The sequence below is a fragment of the Odontesthes bonariensis genome, chromosome 5 (assembly GCF_027942865.1).
Source record: "Odontesthes bonariensis isolate fOdoBon6 chromosome 5, fOdoBon6.hap1, whole genome shotgun sequence".
Lineage (NCBI taxonomy): Eukaryota > Metazoa > Chordata > Actinopteri > Atheriniformes > Atherinopsidae > Odontesthes > Odontesthes bonariensis.
This window is the reverse complement of record NC_134510.1, coordinates 19702697-19720649: the sequence shown is the minus strand read 5'-3', so window position 1 is coordinate 19720649 and position 17953 is coordinate 19702697. Positions and strand designations below refer to the sequence as shown.

The following is a 17953-nucleotide window of genomic DNA, read 5'->3' as shown; positions in this document are numbered from 1 at the left end:
TTGACCAAGTATTTTTGATTTCTAAACCAAACCAAATAATATTATACCTACGACAATACTTAAGCAAAACAACTAAGGAAACACTTGAGACTGATGTTTATGAAAACTGTTAGGAGTCTAATTTGTCGGGGCTGTAGTATATAGGCCACTGTTATGGGTCATATTTAAGTGGGTGGACAACCAACCAAATTGGTCATTTACATTTGATGACTTATTCTATCTCGACAGGAGTGCTGTGCATTTGCTAAACTCAAGTTGTTCATTTAAATATCCCTTGAGTTGACCTTTGTAGGTTAACAGGAAGAAAAAAAAAAGAATTGCAACATGAATTGAATTTCATTTTTCCCCTTTTTGTGGGACAGACTGACATTTGGGAGTTTAAAATTCACATCTAGCTTTATTCAGAAATTCCAACTTAGAGGTGAAAACCTGCGTCATTGCGCCTTTAACATCAAAGCTGGCTGCGCAGCGGGGCATGATCAGGCACCTGCTCCGAGCGCACTGAGCCATCCTCACACTGACTTTTTCTCTACAAGTCATCACGCTCAACTGACTTTCAGTAATGAACTTGTGGGTCATCTAAAGCCACAGATCACAGTCATGTCCTCCTCTACGGGTCCCGTTTTGACCACGGGAGCGCACGCAAAGGGACCTGAGGGGCTGAAACCGATTTTGAAAGCTGCATACTGACAGAGGTGGAATTTCTGCGCAGCGCCACCGTTTCGTCTTTTTCTCCCTGTCTGGGATGTACTCGGACGGAAGAAAGGGTTGGGGCAGGGAGGAATAGCCAGAGGGAGGGATGGCTGAATAACGAGGAGAGAAACACCCACTCCGGACTGGCCGAATTGTATCCAGAGAGAAGGAGTGAGAGAAAGAGGAGCGCTTTGGGAGGCAGCAGCAGAAGCCGTCTTTGGTATTCAGAGGATTTCCTTTGGGGATAAAAGGACGCTTTGAACTGATGACTGGAGAGGTACGAAAGGCGATTTCATTCATTGTGAGTCAGTCGGTCTCAGGTGTGCGGCTTTGGAGTGTTCAACGCAACCTGTTAATTAATAGAAATGTGATAGTTTGTCTAAAATTTTGCGCAGAAATTGGATTCTATTCACCAAGCAGTGCGTTGAAACGACCACTGAAGACGCATATGTGCTGTGTTCAACGAGGGAAATTTTTCAGGCAGGTGGGGAAAAAGTTATTTTTATTGATGCTTTTAAAAAAAAAAAAAAAAAAGAATGTTGCGTACGTGAAGAGTGTCAACGCAGTCAAATGCAGTGTGCGTGTAAATTTTGTCCCACATGCAGCAATAAAAGAGAGCACATTTGGCTAATAAACAACTAAAATTGTAATGAAAGGGACGTCTTAACTCTGCTTTTCGCTGATCAATTAACCAGTGTCAACGATGCCTTTTGGATCGTGAACTAAAGGTCATTATGATGCAGTCCCAGGACAAGAGAAACTTTTGCATTATGAGCAGTCACATGGACGGGAAAAGGTGTCTCTGAGGCTGCCTAGTCTCATTTATGTATAATTAGCTCTCATTTGTGTTTGTGTGTGTCTCAGAGAGACTTATTCCTCTTTAATCCTTTTCATTTCCTTCCTCCATGTCTCCAGTCTGATCTGCACAGAGACAAAAAAAAAAAGAAAAAAAGAATGCTGTTTCCTGGAGGATTAAATACTTATTAATATGTATTTTTTTCTGATCTTTTGGCACTTTCTGAGTTAACTCCTTTCAAGACCACGGGGTTACATCTGTCACTCAGTTTAGAATACCTTTTGCCCCAAGCGCTGTTTTAGTCATGTGACTGAGCCAGGTGTGCTCCTAAGAGATGTATGATAAGATAAGTCTGTAATGTATCCATCCTTCTTGTGATAATGAGTGGCAGGCTAAGAGAGGAGATGGTGATGGAGAGTATGCAGAGAACAAAAAGTGAAGAATGAAAGCAGGAGATGAGATAGGGTGAAAAGAGAAGTGCCGTTGTATTTGCTCTTTTTGTCAGACAATGGCACTCATGAGATGTTCTCTCTGGACTGTCAGTCAAACTGCTCTTTCTTTCTGTCATGTCATCCTCCTTCATTTTTCTGTTGGGCCTTCTGTTAATTTCTCCTCTCTTCTTTTCTCAAACAAAGTCCTCCACTGTTTCACCCTCTGTCTGCACTGTGTAGGCGGAAGGCTCGGCCACTGCTTTGTGGTCAGTCCAGACTACAGGGTGCTGCTCTCTAATTGTAAAAAACTAGATTTGAGACATAACCCACTGATTCCAGATCAGTGACTGTGTGGGTAAAGGGGGTCTCGGTGACCCACAGATTGTCTGTGAAGCCGAATGGCATTCATGGTGTTTCTGTCTCTGAAATCCCCATTGTGTGCCTTCGTTTTCATTTTCCCCTTCTGTTCTTTACTTTTTCCTTCACTTACTCAACGCGATCTTCTCCTCTCCACGTAGGTCTAGACAGCTGGTTGTGAGAATGTTGTCGACAGGACGAATCTGGTGGTGTTTGTGGGTTCCACTGGTGTTACTGGCCCTCATTACCTGTATCCCCAGTAAAGCTCAGAGCCAAGGTCAGTACCTCTTCCTGTTCTCTGGTCTTCTCTCTTTCTCCTTCACACCTTCTCATTGTACCTTCACCCTGATAATCTCCCTTAGTCACCCCATCTAAACCCAGAACTTCTGCCATCCATCCTCTTCTCATTAAACCACCTCACTCCTCCTCCTGTCCTCTCCCAAGCTCATACCCTCACCTCTTATCTGATTTCTTTCAGTCTCCTCCCTCACAGTTTCTACCTCACTCCTTCTTTTGTCATCCCTCTGTTTGATTTGCAGGCTCAGATCATATCGCTCTCGTATCGTTACACCATTTCACTCCTGCAGCATGGTGATGGTTGCAACCCTGCTGTCAATGCTGCGATACTTAAGATGAGTTTTAATGAATGCATTGTGATGGTGTGCTTCATGCTGTCACGCTTTTCCCACACAATATACAGCACTCCAGTGTGCTTTGCAATAACATAAGCAAACCTGATGGAATCATAATGAGTTTTATTAAAAAGTGTGTTTTTTGTGCAATATTTCTGATCGTGAATGCTACTCATTTGGTTTCCACTCCCTAAAAGGAACACATAATTGACTTCCTTATTTGGCTGTTGTGTTAAAATGTATTTTTCATTTAGATATTCTGACATCACTGCTCTACCTTAATATCTTTTGATACAGAAACTTCAGAGTCTCCGAAGCTGCATTAGTCCTTTTTAGTCAGGTGATCAGCACAAAGGACCACATGACACGTGTCTATTGCCAATATTTTTACTACGTCTGTACTGTAGGTGGCTATGGCTGCAAAATTATGTTCATTCAAATGCAGCCAAGTGCTCTTTGGTCATCTTATTGTTGCATTTTATGTTTATCTGTATGTGACACTATGTGTGAAGGTATATTTTTAGTGAGTCCTCTTGAGTCTGTATTTTCATTTGCCATCTAGTGTCAGACCTACTGATGTGATGCGGATCGTAGCAGTCGTATAAAAATGACGCAGAGGGATGCTTAAAAATGTTGCTGATCCTGTTGTGTGAGTGTGTGTGTGTGTGTGTGTGTGTGTGTGTGTGTGTGTGTGTGTGTAGCTCACATTCCTTCCAGGATGTGGAGGTAGAGGGGCAGGAAAGCGGCAGGTCCTGATTAAAGGATTACTTTGTAAAATTCTGAAGGTGTTCAAATTACAGAGCCCACATGTAACACAGTCCTTTTATTAATTAACTAAATTCAGTCTTGAAAATGTATCAATTAATAAACTGTTCCTCTAGAGGTTGCACAGGTTTTGTGTCAGATTATATAATATTTCTTTGTTTTTCCATCGTGAAAGGATCAGTGTGGGACTGCTTTGCGTGAGGGAGTCCTCAATGAACGATTACTTTTAAATTAAAGTAGTTTTCCATTTGCTCTTGCTCTTAGTCCTCATTCTTTGCTTCTCCCCCGTTTCTTTTCCCTAATACTCTATCCCTTCATCCATCTTGTTCTGTGTTATTCATCAATTTTATTTTCCGCGCAACCCCTTATCTCGCCCCACCCCTTTAGTCAAAGTAAAAAAAAAAATTTTCACCAGGTCTGACCAGCACTTATGTCTTGGTCTCCATTATAGGCAAACAGTAATGAAAAGTGAGACAGAAGTGTGACTGTATAGATTAGGATGGGATCTGATCCCAGAGAATGGGATCATTCACTGGGAACATGGACGACCTCCCAGACACTATGGGAGTGTATCCTTTTTCAATCCCTTCATCAGGGAGCATGTGATAACCATTAATTTTTGCCCTGCTTGTCCCCATAAGCTTCAACATCTGGTTGCAGGGGATTAGAGCTTGAGGATTAGTGTGTTCAACCCATGCAGGAAGTTTTGTGTATACAACTGAAATGTCTGGATATCATCTGGAACTCCCACCAAAAGAGTGGGCCTGTCCAGGAATATTTTTTCACAGCAAGAATTGTCACAAATACTTTGGAATTCAGACCTGACAAGCAATTTTTCACATATTTTTCTTCACCGATGTATGATTTGTTAGCCTGCAAAGTCTCTCACAAAATATATGTTTATACAACAAATTTACTTTTCTAAATATGTTAATGAAAACATTTTTCCACTTCACTGTAAGAAGGCAATTACCGTCTCATGCTTCCAATCAACATTTACCATTTCACTACTCACAAGTCTTTTTCTGACATACCCCAACCCTTCAGACATAAATATTTATCCAAAGTTTTGCAGATGCTTTCATTTCACCGTTTTTGAATACTGTTAACACAAGTATGCAAGCTGCTCTGTGAAACCACTTTCAGGCAGCAGATGCGCTTATGACATGGGTTTCCTCGGTATGTGTTTGACCTGCATTTAGCTGCTTCGCACAGTCAACAGAGACTCCAGTCTGCAGTGTCATTCTGCTGACTACACTGACCAACATGAGTGTGACACTGAAATCCATCCAGTAATGACCCGATATAAAGTTCCAGTTTCCTGTCTCTGTATATACGCGGGCTGAGACTGTGCGTAGACACAGCAGTGCTTTAAGCTAAATGGGAACATCAGCGCACTCATCATCCTCACAATGGCACCGCTGAGAGGCTTATCTCATACTCCATTTAGTTTAGCAGCTGACGCTGAGGGAAGGGTTACTTTTGCAGGTGTTTTTGAGTTAGCCATTTCTTTTTTTGTAAAGTAGGCTTTGACTTCATGATGATAAAATTTCACAAGACTTTTCAAGATATTTCTTGAAGCTACAAACGGTGTTGTAGTTGCGTTACTGCCCAGGCTCGTTGGTCCATAATATAGAATGGAGACTGAATGAATTCAGGAAAAGTAGAGGTTTATCAAAGTAAATCAAACAATTAATGTTAAACAAAAATCTAGCTAAGCAGAGTAACCACTGGTAGGGTGAGCAGGAACAGGAGAGGGGATCTCCCTGGCAACCACACCAGGCTTGGCTCCAACACATCTTCACAGGTGCAGCCAATGAAGCTAATTGGGACCGAAGGCCGTGCACCACACAAAAACTTTCGCTATACTGCTGCCAAGTTTGGATGCGGAGAGGCATAAAAGTCAGGATGTGATCAGAATTGGAAGGATTGATCCTGTGTGGATCATTAACGTTAAGGTCAATACTGTGCAACAATTAATTTAAGCAGAATTATTTTGTGGGGAAGCTAATTGTTTACAGCCACACTAGACAGCTCAGTCTAACAAGAAGACATGTAGTGGGTAAGTTTGTCCTAATATCCAAAATGTAGTAGTGTCACAGTAAAAGAGCAGAAATGGTGAAGCTGTAATGTTTTACATTTCTCGAGTAAGGACATATTTAGATGACAGGATGCCAAACTTGTATTTATTGATATTTAACCCAAACAATTTTTATTCCCTCTCCTGAACATGTTTTTATTATTATGTAACCATAATGGTGTAGTTTTTGCACCACTTGGGATCCAAAAGCATCCTCTATTTTGCAGCCATCATTTTGTCATCAGTTTATCGTAAAGCACTCCTCACCAATCCGTTTCTTTGAGGATACAGGATTTGGACACGATATATATTACCTTTACAGCGTTCCATTGCTCCCCTGTCTAACGTGTGGGAACAGCTCTGAGACTTTGTTCAACAAAGTGAATTGTTTCTTTTTCCCTCTCTGGCAGTGTCTTTGGACTTAAAGTATAGCAAAGGGAAATGTAAATTTTGCTCTCTGCTCGTCCAACTCAGCGGGTGCAGTGAATGACCCAACACTCTTGATTGCTGTTTCCATTACACCAGTAAAAACAGCAGGATAGACGACAGGAATTCTTCTCTGGAAGAATAAGATGAATTATTGCAAATCGAGCATTTATTTTTATGTTCAGTCCTGGATGAGCAAGTCCTCAGAAAGATGTTAAATATGTATATGGGTTTGTGTGTGCTAACTCTCATAGTTGATTATGGTGATTGATTTTGTTGATTGGTCACCAACCTGGATCAATACTCCTTTAGGATACATCACAAAAGATTATGTGCTCAAGTCCACATTTGTAATTATATTGCACTTTTTTTTTTTTTTTTTTTGTGCGCATGTGGTTAAAAGTCAGCTTGGTGTTTTAATATGATTGAAATTGTTGGCCAGTAATTTCCCTTATAATGACCAAAGAAAAAAAGTCAATGATGAGATTCATAAACAAAAGATGGATGGCACGACCTGTTTGGAATTGTAAAACAGCTAAATTATCCTAACCTCGACTGCTGTCACCCTTCTCCGGCGGCTGATGTTAATCCAGCTTGTCAAGATCAGCCACTTCAGACTGAATCGAGCATTAAATTGTAAGAGATCTGGTGTGCACGAGCAGTTTCAATTAAGTCCCTCTGTTATTGTCGGAAAGTGGGGAAATAGTGTTTTGTGAATTCAAATAAAGAAAACCAAATTTCAGGCCACAGGAAAGCTCGAAGAAATATTTTACACCTAAAACGCTGTAAGTCTATAACTGGTTAGCACACAGTATCCACAGCCGTGACCAGTTCACTCTATGTTCAGTATGCATGCATAAGCTACACTGCACGGTGTGACGAGCACAAAATGGGCTAAAAGCATTTTATAACATAGATGTGCCTCATAAAGTGGGATATTCTGGTATATTATGCAAACACTGAAGTTACTCAGGGGCTGCACGGTGGAGTGGTGGTTAGCACCGTCACCTCACAGCAAGAGGGTTCCAGGTTTGATTCCCGGGCCAGCTGAGGCCTTTCTGTGTGGAGTTTACATGTTCTCCTAGTGCAGTGGTTTTCAAAGTGGGGGCCGCCAGGGGGCGCTAGGGGGACCTCAAAATTGGAGTGAAAATAAGAAAAAAATGCAAAAATAGAATTAAATTTTTTTTTAACCATCATTATAAAAAATTGTCACATTTTTTTTAATCAGTATTGTAAAATACAATTTATAATAATATATCATATCGAAATGTTATTTGCCAAGCTTGTCTTTCTGATTGGCTGCCAGTCAAAACATCATAGACCTTGCGGTTTGGGCCTGTTCTGAAGCTGCTCTGCTCCTCAACCTAGCGTGTTGGTGGCTAGCCAAAATGGACAGATTTTTGACTTGGAAGAGACTGAAAGAACTGGCAGACTAAAATCAGAAAGTATGAGGCAGCATACATTAAGTTTGGCTTTACAGCCATGCAGAAAAATGGCCACGATTGCCCGAAATGCGTCCTCTGTCTGGAGACCCTCTCAAATGAGTGTTCAAAACCTTTGAAACTTCAGCGTCACTTGATACAAAAACATCCGTCAGAGTCCGAAAAAACGGTTGACTTCTTCAGACGTAAAGAGGAGCATTTAGTCCGGCTGCATTCACACGGCAAGCTACTGTCCATGAATGAAAGAAAGAAAATACGTTCTAAAAGTTGATGTTTCTTTACATATTTTGTAGCATTGTCTGTGGTTTGCAAAGGGGGTCCCCAGCCAGAAGCTAATACTGTTTGGGAGGCCTTGGCATAGAAAAGTTTGGGAACCCCTGTCCTAGTGCGTGGGTTCTCTCTAGGTTCTCTGGCTTCCTCCCAACGTTCCTCCGGCTTCCTCCCAACGTTCCTCCGACTGGGATAGGCCTGCTGCCACTCTAAAATTGGATTAAGGGGGTATAGAAGATGGATGAAGTAACTCAGGATAACACAGATATGTATGATTGGGTGGATCAGATGTATATTTGGCTAAAATAACCAAGAACAGCTGTGGCTAGAAAAGTGGTTAACTTTTAAAGTCATTTCAAAACTTTAAAAACACAAACAACATTTTCTGTTGCAAACCAATATAGTAATAAATAGGGAGATCTCCATTTTACTCAGTTTATCATCTCACATTCTCATTTACAAGCTCATTTTTAATTTTTTTTTTATTTCCTACAGGAGTCCTACACTGTAAAATCTAATTAGTTGACCTTACTTAAAAAAAGTATGCAAACTCGTTGCCTCAGAAAAATTAAGCCAAGTAATTTTAAGATTAGTGAGTTAGAGAAGCTTGTTTATTTTAAGTGTGCAGTACTAAATCAAGTAGTACAACTAAAAAAGAAAAATTAAGTTCATGTAACTTAATAGCCATGCTTAGTGTTAAGTTAATTTTTTCATTTTATGGGGACTACTTGATACTAATTTAACCCCACTTAGAATGACTAAATACCTACAACTTACAACTCACTCATTTTTTCAAGCTTACTTAAATTAAACAAACTAATTTCCTTGAATGGGTCCTTGTCCTTCGTCTCTCTCTCTCCTTATCTATTTTAGCTGTTATTACCTAACAAAGGCGAAAACACCACAAAAATATACTTTAAAAGGACACTCACAGGGTTGATTCAGCTGCTTTACAACATTTATTAAAAAATAATTGCATCATTGACAGATCTAGGCTGAACAATAAACATTTGATATTGTTATTACTTCTGATTCCAATTCTCAAATATAAAAAATAAAACCACATTTTTGTGAGCTAATTCTATGCATCTAACAGTCACATAATATTAAACAGGTAAACACCTGATAACTACAGGACTTCAGTGCATGCAAAATGATTGCATTTCTGATCTAAACTGAAAGTAAAACAAATGCTTTTGTGTCCCAAAGCGAGCATCAGTCCAAGGTTTAAACAAGGTTAAAAACACCACTCCTTGAGTTTTGTATTTGTACTACATTACAACTATTAAAAGTTTTCCCAAAACACAAATATAAAAAGGTTAACCTGGCTAGGTTCCTTTTCGATAACATTATCTAACAACAACTCTTTGTAAGACAACGTGACACTATTTCCACCATTAGCATAACATGGTACAGACTTTAATGGATTATTATTATTATTTTTTTTTTAAATTGAGATCATAATCAAGCCAGCTCAGTTGCATGAAGGCATCAAACTTTATCTGATAACAGGAGAACTTTATTATATCTTGCAAAGTGCTATCTGACAGCTGATGGCTCTTTACTGGTCTAACCCAGGAGACTGTTCTTCAGAGTTAACAGTTTTGGTGGGGAGGTTTTTCTTTCCCAGTCCAAGCATCACAGTCTGAATGAAGTTGAGTGCATTTGCCATGCATTTTTGGTAATCCAAATGCAACGCATACGTAATCCCAATCCCAAGACAAACTGCCTGAGGCAAGTTTTTAATACGATCCATGATGATACCTCCCTCCAGAATGATGGCAGTGGAGATGGGCTGGAGGTCCACTGAACTTGGACCCTTGTGAGGACTATCTTCACTGACAACTGTCAGCACACCAACAGCGATGCATTCTAGGGCCTCGTCTCTCGCTGTATCCTACACAGACACACACACATTCTTCAGCATGGCAATTTATGCTCTTCTAAAACATACATTTTTAGTGTTGAAAGCATTTGCTAGAGAATGTGGTTTTAAATATGTGTTCACATGGATTGTCCAACAAAATAAATAAATAATAAATGTGCAAATAATAAATTTGGTATGGTTAAACTGAAGCTATGGTCCACAAGGTCCATATATTCTTGAACAGTGACACTGACCTTTCAACCTAGACTCCGTCCCCTTTGATTTAAAATGAATTAATGTGTACAACGTTTATGTGGCAAATTTCATTTTTATGTACTGGCTGTTTAAATACCTCTCATATTAGCTATGGAGTACAAAATGTATGTTGTATATTGTGCAGATAGAATTACATCTTCTGTCAGCACAGGTATAGTTTTATATTAATGCAGACCAAACTTTTTCTTATGTGCAAGTACTTACAGAGCATGTCGTGAAGAATTCACTGGAGTCGTCACCAAGTAAAATGGGAATGCCTTTGAGGACAACAGAGCGAAGTGCTGTCACGTCTGGTGTCTAATGATACACAGAGAGAGAAAAGACCAGTTAACAGAGTTATTTGCACAAGCACAAGTCAGACAGGAAATAGAACAGGTTGGTCTGGATCATCTCATTTACAACTTGATTGATGAACTATCATATAAGATCAAAAACTAAATTAACCTACTTACCATCCAGCTCATGTGCTGCATCAGCTCACTGAGTTTCTGGCCAACAGTTCCCTTTTTTTGTTTTGAAAAGTTCGATGAACCGTGGGGCGTACTGGTCCAGAGCCTCAAAGAAGTCTCCCTCAAGATTATTACTGGCGATTCTATTAAACTAGGCAAACACCTGAAAAGGTAGAGAGAGGGGTGGGTAGGTATGGAGAGATGGCAGAGGTGTTAACATTTAAGCGGTAATGCTTTATTAAGTAGCCCCTCTTTTCAGCACAAAATGTGCAGTACTTACACATCTACTGCATAGGAAGTTTTTTTGTCTTCGGTTTTCGATTTGAAAACGTCGTGAAACTACTCTGTTACAACATAAGTACAGGTCCTGTAGTGGAAATTTCAATAAAGTAAAAACAAATAGCCACAAAAAGAAATGCTTAAAATATTAACACTAAAAAAGTAGCATACTCAATGTTTCCCTCTGAAATGTAGTGGAGTAAAAGTAGAAAGTAATATGAAAATAAATAAAAAAAAAACTCAAGTAAAATGCTTAAAGTATGTTGTACTTAAGTGCAGTATTGAGTAAATGTACATTACATTTTATCTACATTCCAACACATAAAATAAGCACAATTATCAAAAACTTACTTTTTCTAAATGAATCCAGCTCAAGTAGACTGAGCTGGTGAGATTTTCCAACCACAAATTACAAGTAACTTACTAAAAGCGAGTGTTAATAGCAATTTGATAAAAACTGATTTAAGTCAATTTACTATTTCTAATTAAATACGATGTTTGCATTTACAGTCTACAAGTGGAGGTTAACATGCTTTAATTGTCTAGATTTTTTTTTTACATTGTGCATCACTCAAACACTTTTGTTGTCTTGAGTCTTCAATGCTTCATTTTAACTTTTAGGTGGTAATCACATGTACATGGGTACATTTTCTGTGCATTTGTATCCATTGTTCATATGTACAGGCAGTTTTTGGCTACTAAAACTGCAAGCCAGACTAAAATCTCTTTTATTTAACATAAGAATATGAATTCAACTCCTCTTCGTTGACATGACAATGGGAGAAACCAGCAAGAAAGCACTAGTGCTAATCTTGTTTACGGGACTCTTTGCATGTTGTACAAAAATGTACAGAGAGATGTTTGTTTGTAGAAGGCCTGAGACCTATCCTGCTGAAAGCATCTACTGCTACTCACTTTGTGAATGCAAATATGTTGCATGTTGATTGAGATGAGGTAAGCAAAAGGCATTCCTTTTCAGTACTGGGGCAATGTCCTTTCCTGTATTCAAGATTCAATTTACAAATCTCATAAACCAATATTTAATTCAAAAGAGTTAAAAGAAAGCATATCAAATGTTGAAAGTGAGACATTTTACTGTTCCATGAAAAATATCAGCAAATCTTAAATAAGATGGCAGCAACATGTCTTACTGTGTAGCATCCCTTTTCTTTTAACCATCCATAAATATTGAGCAACTGAGGAGACCAGCTGATGGACCTTTGGGAGAGGAATGTTATTCCATTCTGTCTGATGATGGATTCTAGCTGCTCCACAGCCCTGTGTCCTCTTTGTTATGTTGTATTTCATGATGCTCCAAATGTTTTCAGTTGGTGAAAGATCTGGACAGCAGGCAGGCCAGTCCAGCACAAGGATTCCTCCGCTACGACGCCATGCTGTTGTATGCAGTTTAGCATTGTTTTTCTGAAATATGTAAAGGAAAAAAAGATGTTCAGATGGGAGGATATGTTGCTCTAAAACCTGTGTACAGCTTTCAGTATTGATGGTGCCTTTCCACATGTGCAAACTTACAGTTCTACAGGCACTAATGCACCACCATACCATCAGAGATGCAGGATTTTGAACTGAGTGCTGATAACAAGTCTGATAGTCCCTCTCCTTATTAGTTCAGAGGACTTGGGGTCTGATTTTTAAAAAAAATAAAAAAGAGAAAAAAAATTCAAACTTTGAATCGTCTGACCACAGAATACAATTCAGAAATAACTTCAATAATAAGAAATAACTTAAATGAACCTTAAAAAACCATGGAACAAATATCCATACAATTATGGTTTTCTTTCAGCATTAATTACTTGTTTTCACAGTTCATTCAACAAGATATTGTTTCTCACAACTAAGTAGGAATCACTTAAATCAATACTATGTAACTTCTCAAAAAGCCCATTATGGAGCTCCCCCTACAGGCTTGGAGGTAATGTACGGTTAAGACACTGTCGTAAATCTCTTTTTCTTCCTTGCTTCATCAGTCAACGTCTTCTTCTGTTTCTTCGGTGCCTCTGCCATGATGATCGTACTGACAATGTTGCGCTAGCTTAGCCTTATACCTGGGAGCGTGAGAGGGGTCTATTTGTTTTTGCGGTAGGTGTGCCAGAAAGCAAGTCGAAGTACTTCCGCTCAGCTACCGGGCCGGTCCAGCAAAGTTACATAGCGCAGTTATTCCAACTCAGACCACCGAAGGGCATAGGAGACAGGCCAATCGTAATATTAAAACTCATTCTAGCCGCACAATTTTTTTTTCAAACTGTTATTTTAAGGTAGAAATGTTACATAGTATTGCTTTAACTAACCCAATCTCAATGCATTTGTCATATTACTATTTAGTCAATAAAATATTTACCTTATTTTTTTGTCTAGGTCCATTTTAAATTGGGTTTATCTGTTGTAGATTATGAAATGTTCAGAGTCTGTGTTTCATCATTGAAGAACATAATTCTGAAATTGATCTGCAATTTGCAGACAGTTTTATGGAGATTGCTGAATCTTTGCCTATCTGAGAGACTGCCTCTTTTAAAAAAAAAAAAATATATATATATTTTTTATTATCCCAAATCATGTAACTAATATCTTGCCAATTAATCTAATTGGTTGCAATATGTTTAGTTACAAATTTCCTTCCTGTTTGATATCAATCAGGACCTGCAGAATTATTCCTGGTGAGTCTGCTGCGGAGATATTTTTTCACTGTTTATTAGCAGGCATGAACAATACCTTCTGGCTTCTTTCAACAGACTGCACATGGAGACCGATCATGCAACATACTCTTAGTATTCAGCCTCTCCTTAAGAGAGATTCCACATGCACATGTAGACGCACACATTCACATTATGCAGCTGAGAGACGAGTGCTAAAGGGAAAAGGCATCACTTGAGTCTGTACCAGGCTTATCTGGCAAGAGGAAAAGGAAACCAGGGACTTAAAAGGATGGAGGAAAAAAATTAGGGAGAAAGAAATGTGGAACCGAAGATCAAGGCAAAGTAGGAAACCTCAAAATATGTCTGACATGAATAGAGTGAGGGGGGGGTAAAAGTTAGAGGGATGTGGGAAAAATAAAGATGAGAAAAAAGAAAGCATGGGAAAGGTAAGGAGGGGATGGGGATAACAGAAAAGAGTGAGAGAAAGTCAGAGAAGACCAGCATGCGCGAGGAAAAAATGTTGAATGGTATTACGGATGGAAGGACAGAGGAAAAGATGAGGGTGGAGTGAGAGAAAGAGAAGAAAAAAGCTGGATGAGAAGACGCCAACAGAGATCCAATGAGGAGACAAATCAGAAGATGGGAAATGAAAACTTGCAGATTAGGGAGGGAGAGAGCTTGGACAGTAAACACAGCAATTCCTGCTTGCTTCAATTACTCACAATCCTGGGAGGCCTCATCCCTTCTCAAAGTGGGGCATCAAACTGTGCTTACATCACTTCATCCCAGATAATTCCCATTCACACTGGGCTAAAATAATTTTCTAAAAGAGTTTTACTCTCTCCAGGAGTTAACTCCAGTTCAGATCTGAAATGAAAATGAAAAAATAAAAATAAATGGCACACCCACAATATTAAAATGATGAAAATCCTTTTTTTTGTTTTTTTTTGTCATTGAGGCCTCAGTGGCTGAGACCATTTATTGTAGTTAAACTTAGTCACTATGCTGTAGTAACAAAACGTGTGGCACAGATTTGGAGCTGCATTTGTTGCCTGACAAAAAGTCGCTGTTGGAATCTCGATGATTACAGTGGTGTGAGTCTATCGGATATAATTCTTTGTCTGCGTAATGTACGCATAGACTGTGCATTTAGGGCAGGTCTGAATCAGTTCAACCAGGGTTGGTGCTGGATTTCCACAAACTATTTTATTTTGAGATGCAGAGAAGTGATGTCTTGTGTATTTTACTAAGCAGCTTGGCACTTGGATTCAGAGAGAGGGCGTGCGACGTGAAGCTTTTGGGTGATATTTATGGCCGTACGGTGGTAAACGAGCACAGACGTGTTGGATTGTGAAGGGTAATTTATATCGGAGACCCTCATGTTCTGTCAGCATCCACAGCTTTATGCCATAATCATTAATCATAGATGATGTCTCTGGAATTGCCTTCAACTTCTACTGTAGATGGTGATGTACATTGTTGTAGTTGGCTCATTCAGTTTTTACATTGTTTCTTTTGATCTATAATTCAGTAGGTGTATATGTGTTCATTCACATGTAAAGCCAAGATGGAGGTATTCAAGGCAAATTTCACCCAGTTATTCATACCCTGTCAACTGACAACTTCTCTCAGACACACTAAATGATACCAAAGTAGTAATCTACTAAACTCTATCATGCACTTAAATTATTCATAGATTCTTATTGTGCAGGATAATTATACCTTTTCATCCTATGCGTTCTGAATATTGGATAGGTGGCATGGTGTGACTACTTCGGAGAAGCAGCAAGCAAGATATGAAATTGTTTTGTGCTTCACTGTCTCCACAAATCAAACAGCATGGAAAATCTGGTTATGAAATGTTCAAAAAGTCAAAAAGACAACTCTAGATTGGCGTTTCTAAAAGTTGGGACACAACTACAACTTAAGATAATACCGTGACTAAAAAAAGATGTTTGTGAGGAAAGACTGAAATTAGTTTTTGGAAAAGATTATATTTTCCACTTGTGTACTTACAGCATTGGTGACTGATCCTTACTGGACAGAAATATTTGAATACGTATTATAAAGTTCTGTATACTACATTGTATATATTTTTTTTTTATAAATGCTAAAAGTAGCACAAAGATTCCATCAGCTTATTGAATCAACTTGACTTAATTTGTTTTTTGGAAAAACTGGTTTACCGTTAGTTTTTACCCAAACACCCAGTCCTGCTTTTCCACTAATGAAAATACAACTTTGGCGATACAGTGCCTTCGAATCTGGCTCTTAATAGGATTTACCACTAAGAGAGACGGAGGTTTTTCTTCAAGTGAAAATCATGAACAGTGGTCCTCAGGTTTGTTGTTGTCATATCACCTCTCTGTATCTCTTTTAGGCCTGATGCACAGTCTTTACATGTCAGTACCACTTTGTCAGTACTCACTGATGGGCAATAACTACGGTGGCCGACACGTGCAAACGCCGAAACAAATCCAACAGTAAAACGCTGCAAGAGAAAAATTCGGCAATCACAAAAACGACCGGAGCACACACGCTGCAAACCCCAAAACACATGCAAGAGAGAAACGCTGCAAACCCCAAAACACAACGGAAGTTCGCCAGGCAACTAGGGGGTCTCGACCTGTGGGATAGGGGATCGACTATGGGAGATCGAGCATATGAACGAAATAGAAGAAAGTCAAAAGGTACGTTGTCCTCATGTCTTCTTGAAACACTTGACCGTAATCTTTTACCTTGTTATAGCAACATAACTCCGCTGCTCTTCTATAATAAGGTAAAAGATTACGGCCAAGTGTTTAAAAAAGACATAAATGACAACATACCTTTTGACTTTCTTCTCTTTCATTAATATGGTAGATCTATCATTCTATATCATAAAGGTATTATTGATCTTTTCTTTTTTTCCATGTATCCAGATATTAAGTTTTATTCTCACCCAAAATCTGTTTGCTGGTTTACTGCTCACTTATTAATGACTTTACCATCTTCACTTTGAAACAGGTAGAGACAAGTGAAGTGGTTCTGCATTAGGTACATCATCAGATTTTTTGCTGAACTCTGTTCACAAACTAACATGGGATAATATGGCGAAATGCTGATATGTGCTGACATGGTTATATAATGGTTATGTCAGTCACTTATGTTTTCATCTGAGGTGAATTATTCCATGATGGTATGTTATAGTTCTCCCTGTTCTCACTCTCCATATTTCTAATTTACAGTTTTCTCTTTAGCCCTGTATCTCTCTTTGTATAGATTAGAAATGATCAATTTCTCCCTGACACACTGAATATATGAAGTGTGCTGTCTACGACTCCATCAGAGTGGCTGCTGTTACTGTTTTCAACAGGCCAGCGCAGACAAAGGAGCTGTTACTATACGCCTGTCATTTCTATTTTAAAATGGTGTAAATTGAAAATTAACATTTGGACACACCTAAATACATTAGCACAGGCCAACATTTTTGCCTGTACTGGATGTGTCAACCAGTTTTGAGAAGTGAAATTGATGAAGGAGTTCTTCAATGTGCAATACAGCTGATGGTCACTATGTGTTGGCTCCAATACACTCTCTCTGGGAACAGAAGGGGAAAAGAAAATCAATAGATTCTTTCTTCCTAAAATGATTCTGTGGCAGTTCAGAGACAATGCTCTGAGCTACGTGAACATTGCAGTAATATAGATGAGTCACATTTCTTTGCATATAAATCTTAGTATGCTGTTTGTGATGACATTTTTACAAATATTGGCAACAGATCTGCTGTAGCTGACGTTGTCAAATAGCAGGAAGTCAGATGATGTTGAACACCAGATGTTGTCTCACGAAAATGTGTGCAGTCTTTGCCAACTCACTCTGGTGGCAAGCTAGCAGATGAGTCTGCAGATTTTTGTTATTGTAGAGTAAAAGAGCAGCTTCGTACAAGTTGACAAAAGGGCTTTTCCTTTTCTTTGCTAATACACCATTTATGTTGAAAATTCCAAAATATCTCCAAAATGCCACTTTGTTTACTCGGTGTCGCGTTTGTATTCTTTGGCCAACCTTTATTGCTGGATTACTTTAATTTACTTTACTTTAATTAATCAACTGTGTATTTTGACCAGCCAACAAAGAGACAAAAGGCAGCAATGTTTTCTTCCATGCTGAGAATGCAGAAGTCTGAAAAAAATAATTAAATTGTCCTTTCAGAGGTTCATTAAAGGCAGCATTAATCCTGAAATGGGAGACATCACAGCGGCTTGGTCCACTTTATAAAAAAACCCCATCATTAACAATGTATTATTTCTATTTACTACAAAGAGAAGTTGACTGGAAACCATTTCTTCTAAATCTTTGCTTTTCAACATTTTTTTTTTCATGTTCTTGAGCTGAAGCTAAGATCGTCATCATACTGAGCTCTTTATATATTACTCTTATTGTAGGAGCTTCAGGGCTGAAGTTTCCTCGTATCTCTCATAACAACAGTTTAATTTAATCTTGGAATTACTTAAAAGTTCTTCCTTTTTTGGGTTTGATGTCACTACTCACTTTCTTCTA

At 38.8% G+C, this 17953-nt stretch overlaps 1 protein-coding gene across 3 annotated transcripts in view; it reads left to right on the top strand.

Annotated features, from left to right (window-relative positions):
• Positions 1-511: 511 nt before the first annotated feature.
• Positions 512-17953, top strand: part of col14a1a (collagen, type XIV, alpha 1a) — a 138518-nt gene continuing 121076 nt past the window's right edge. For all 3 annotated transcript variants that reach the window (XM_075465157.1, XM_075465158.1, XM_075465156.1), the window contains exons 1-2: positions 512-970; positions 2439-2554. In XM_075465157.1, coding sequence (XP_075321272.1) covers positions 2461-2554 — 94 coding nt within the window. In that variant the 5' untranslated portion in view covers positions 512-970; positions 2439-2460. The remainder of the gene's footprint in view (positions 971-2438; positions 2555-17953) is intronic.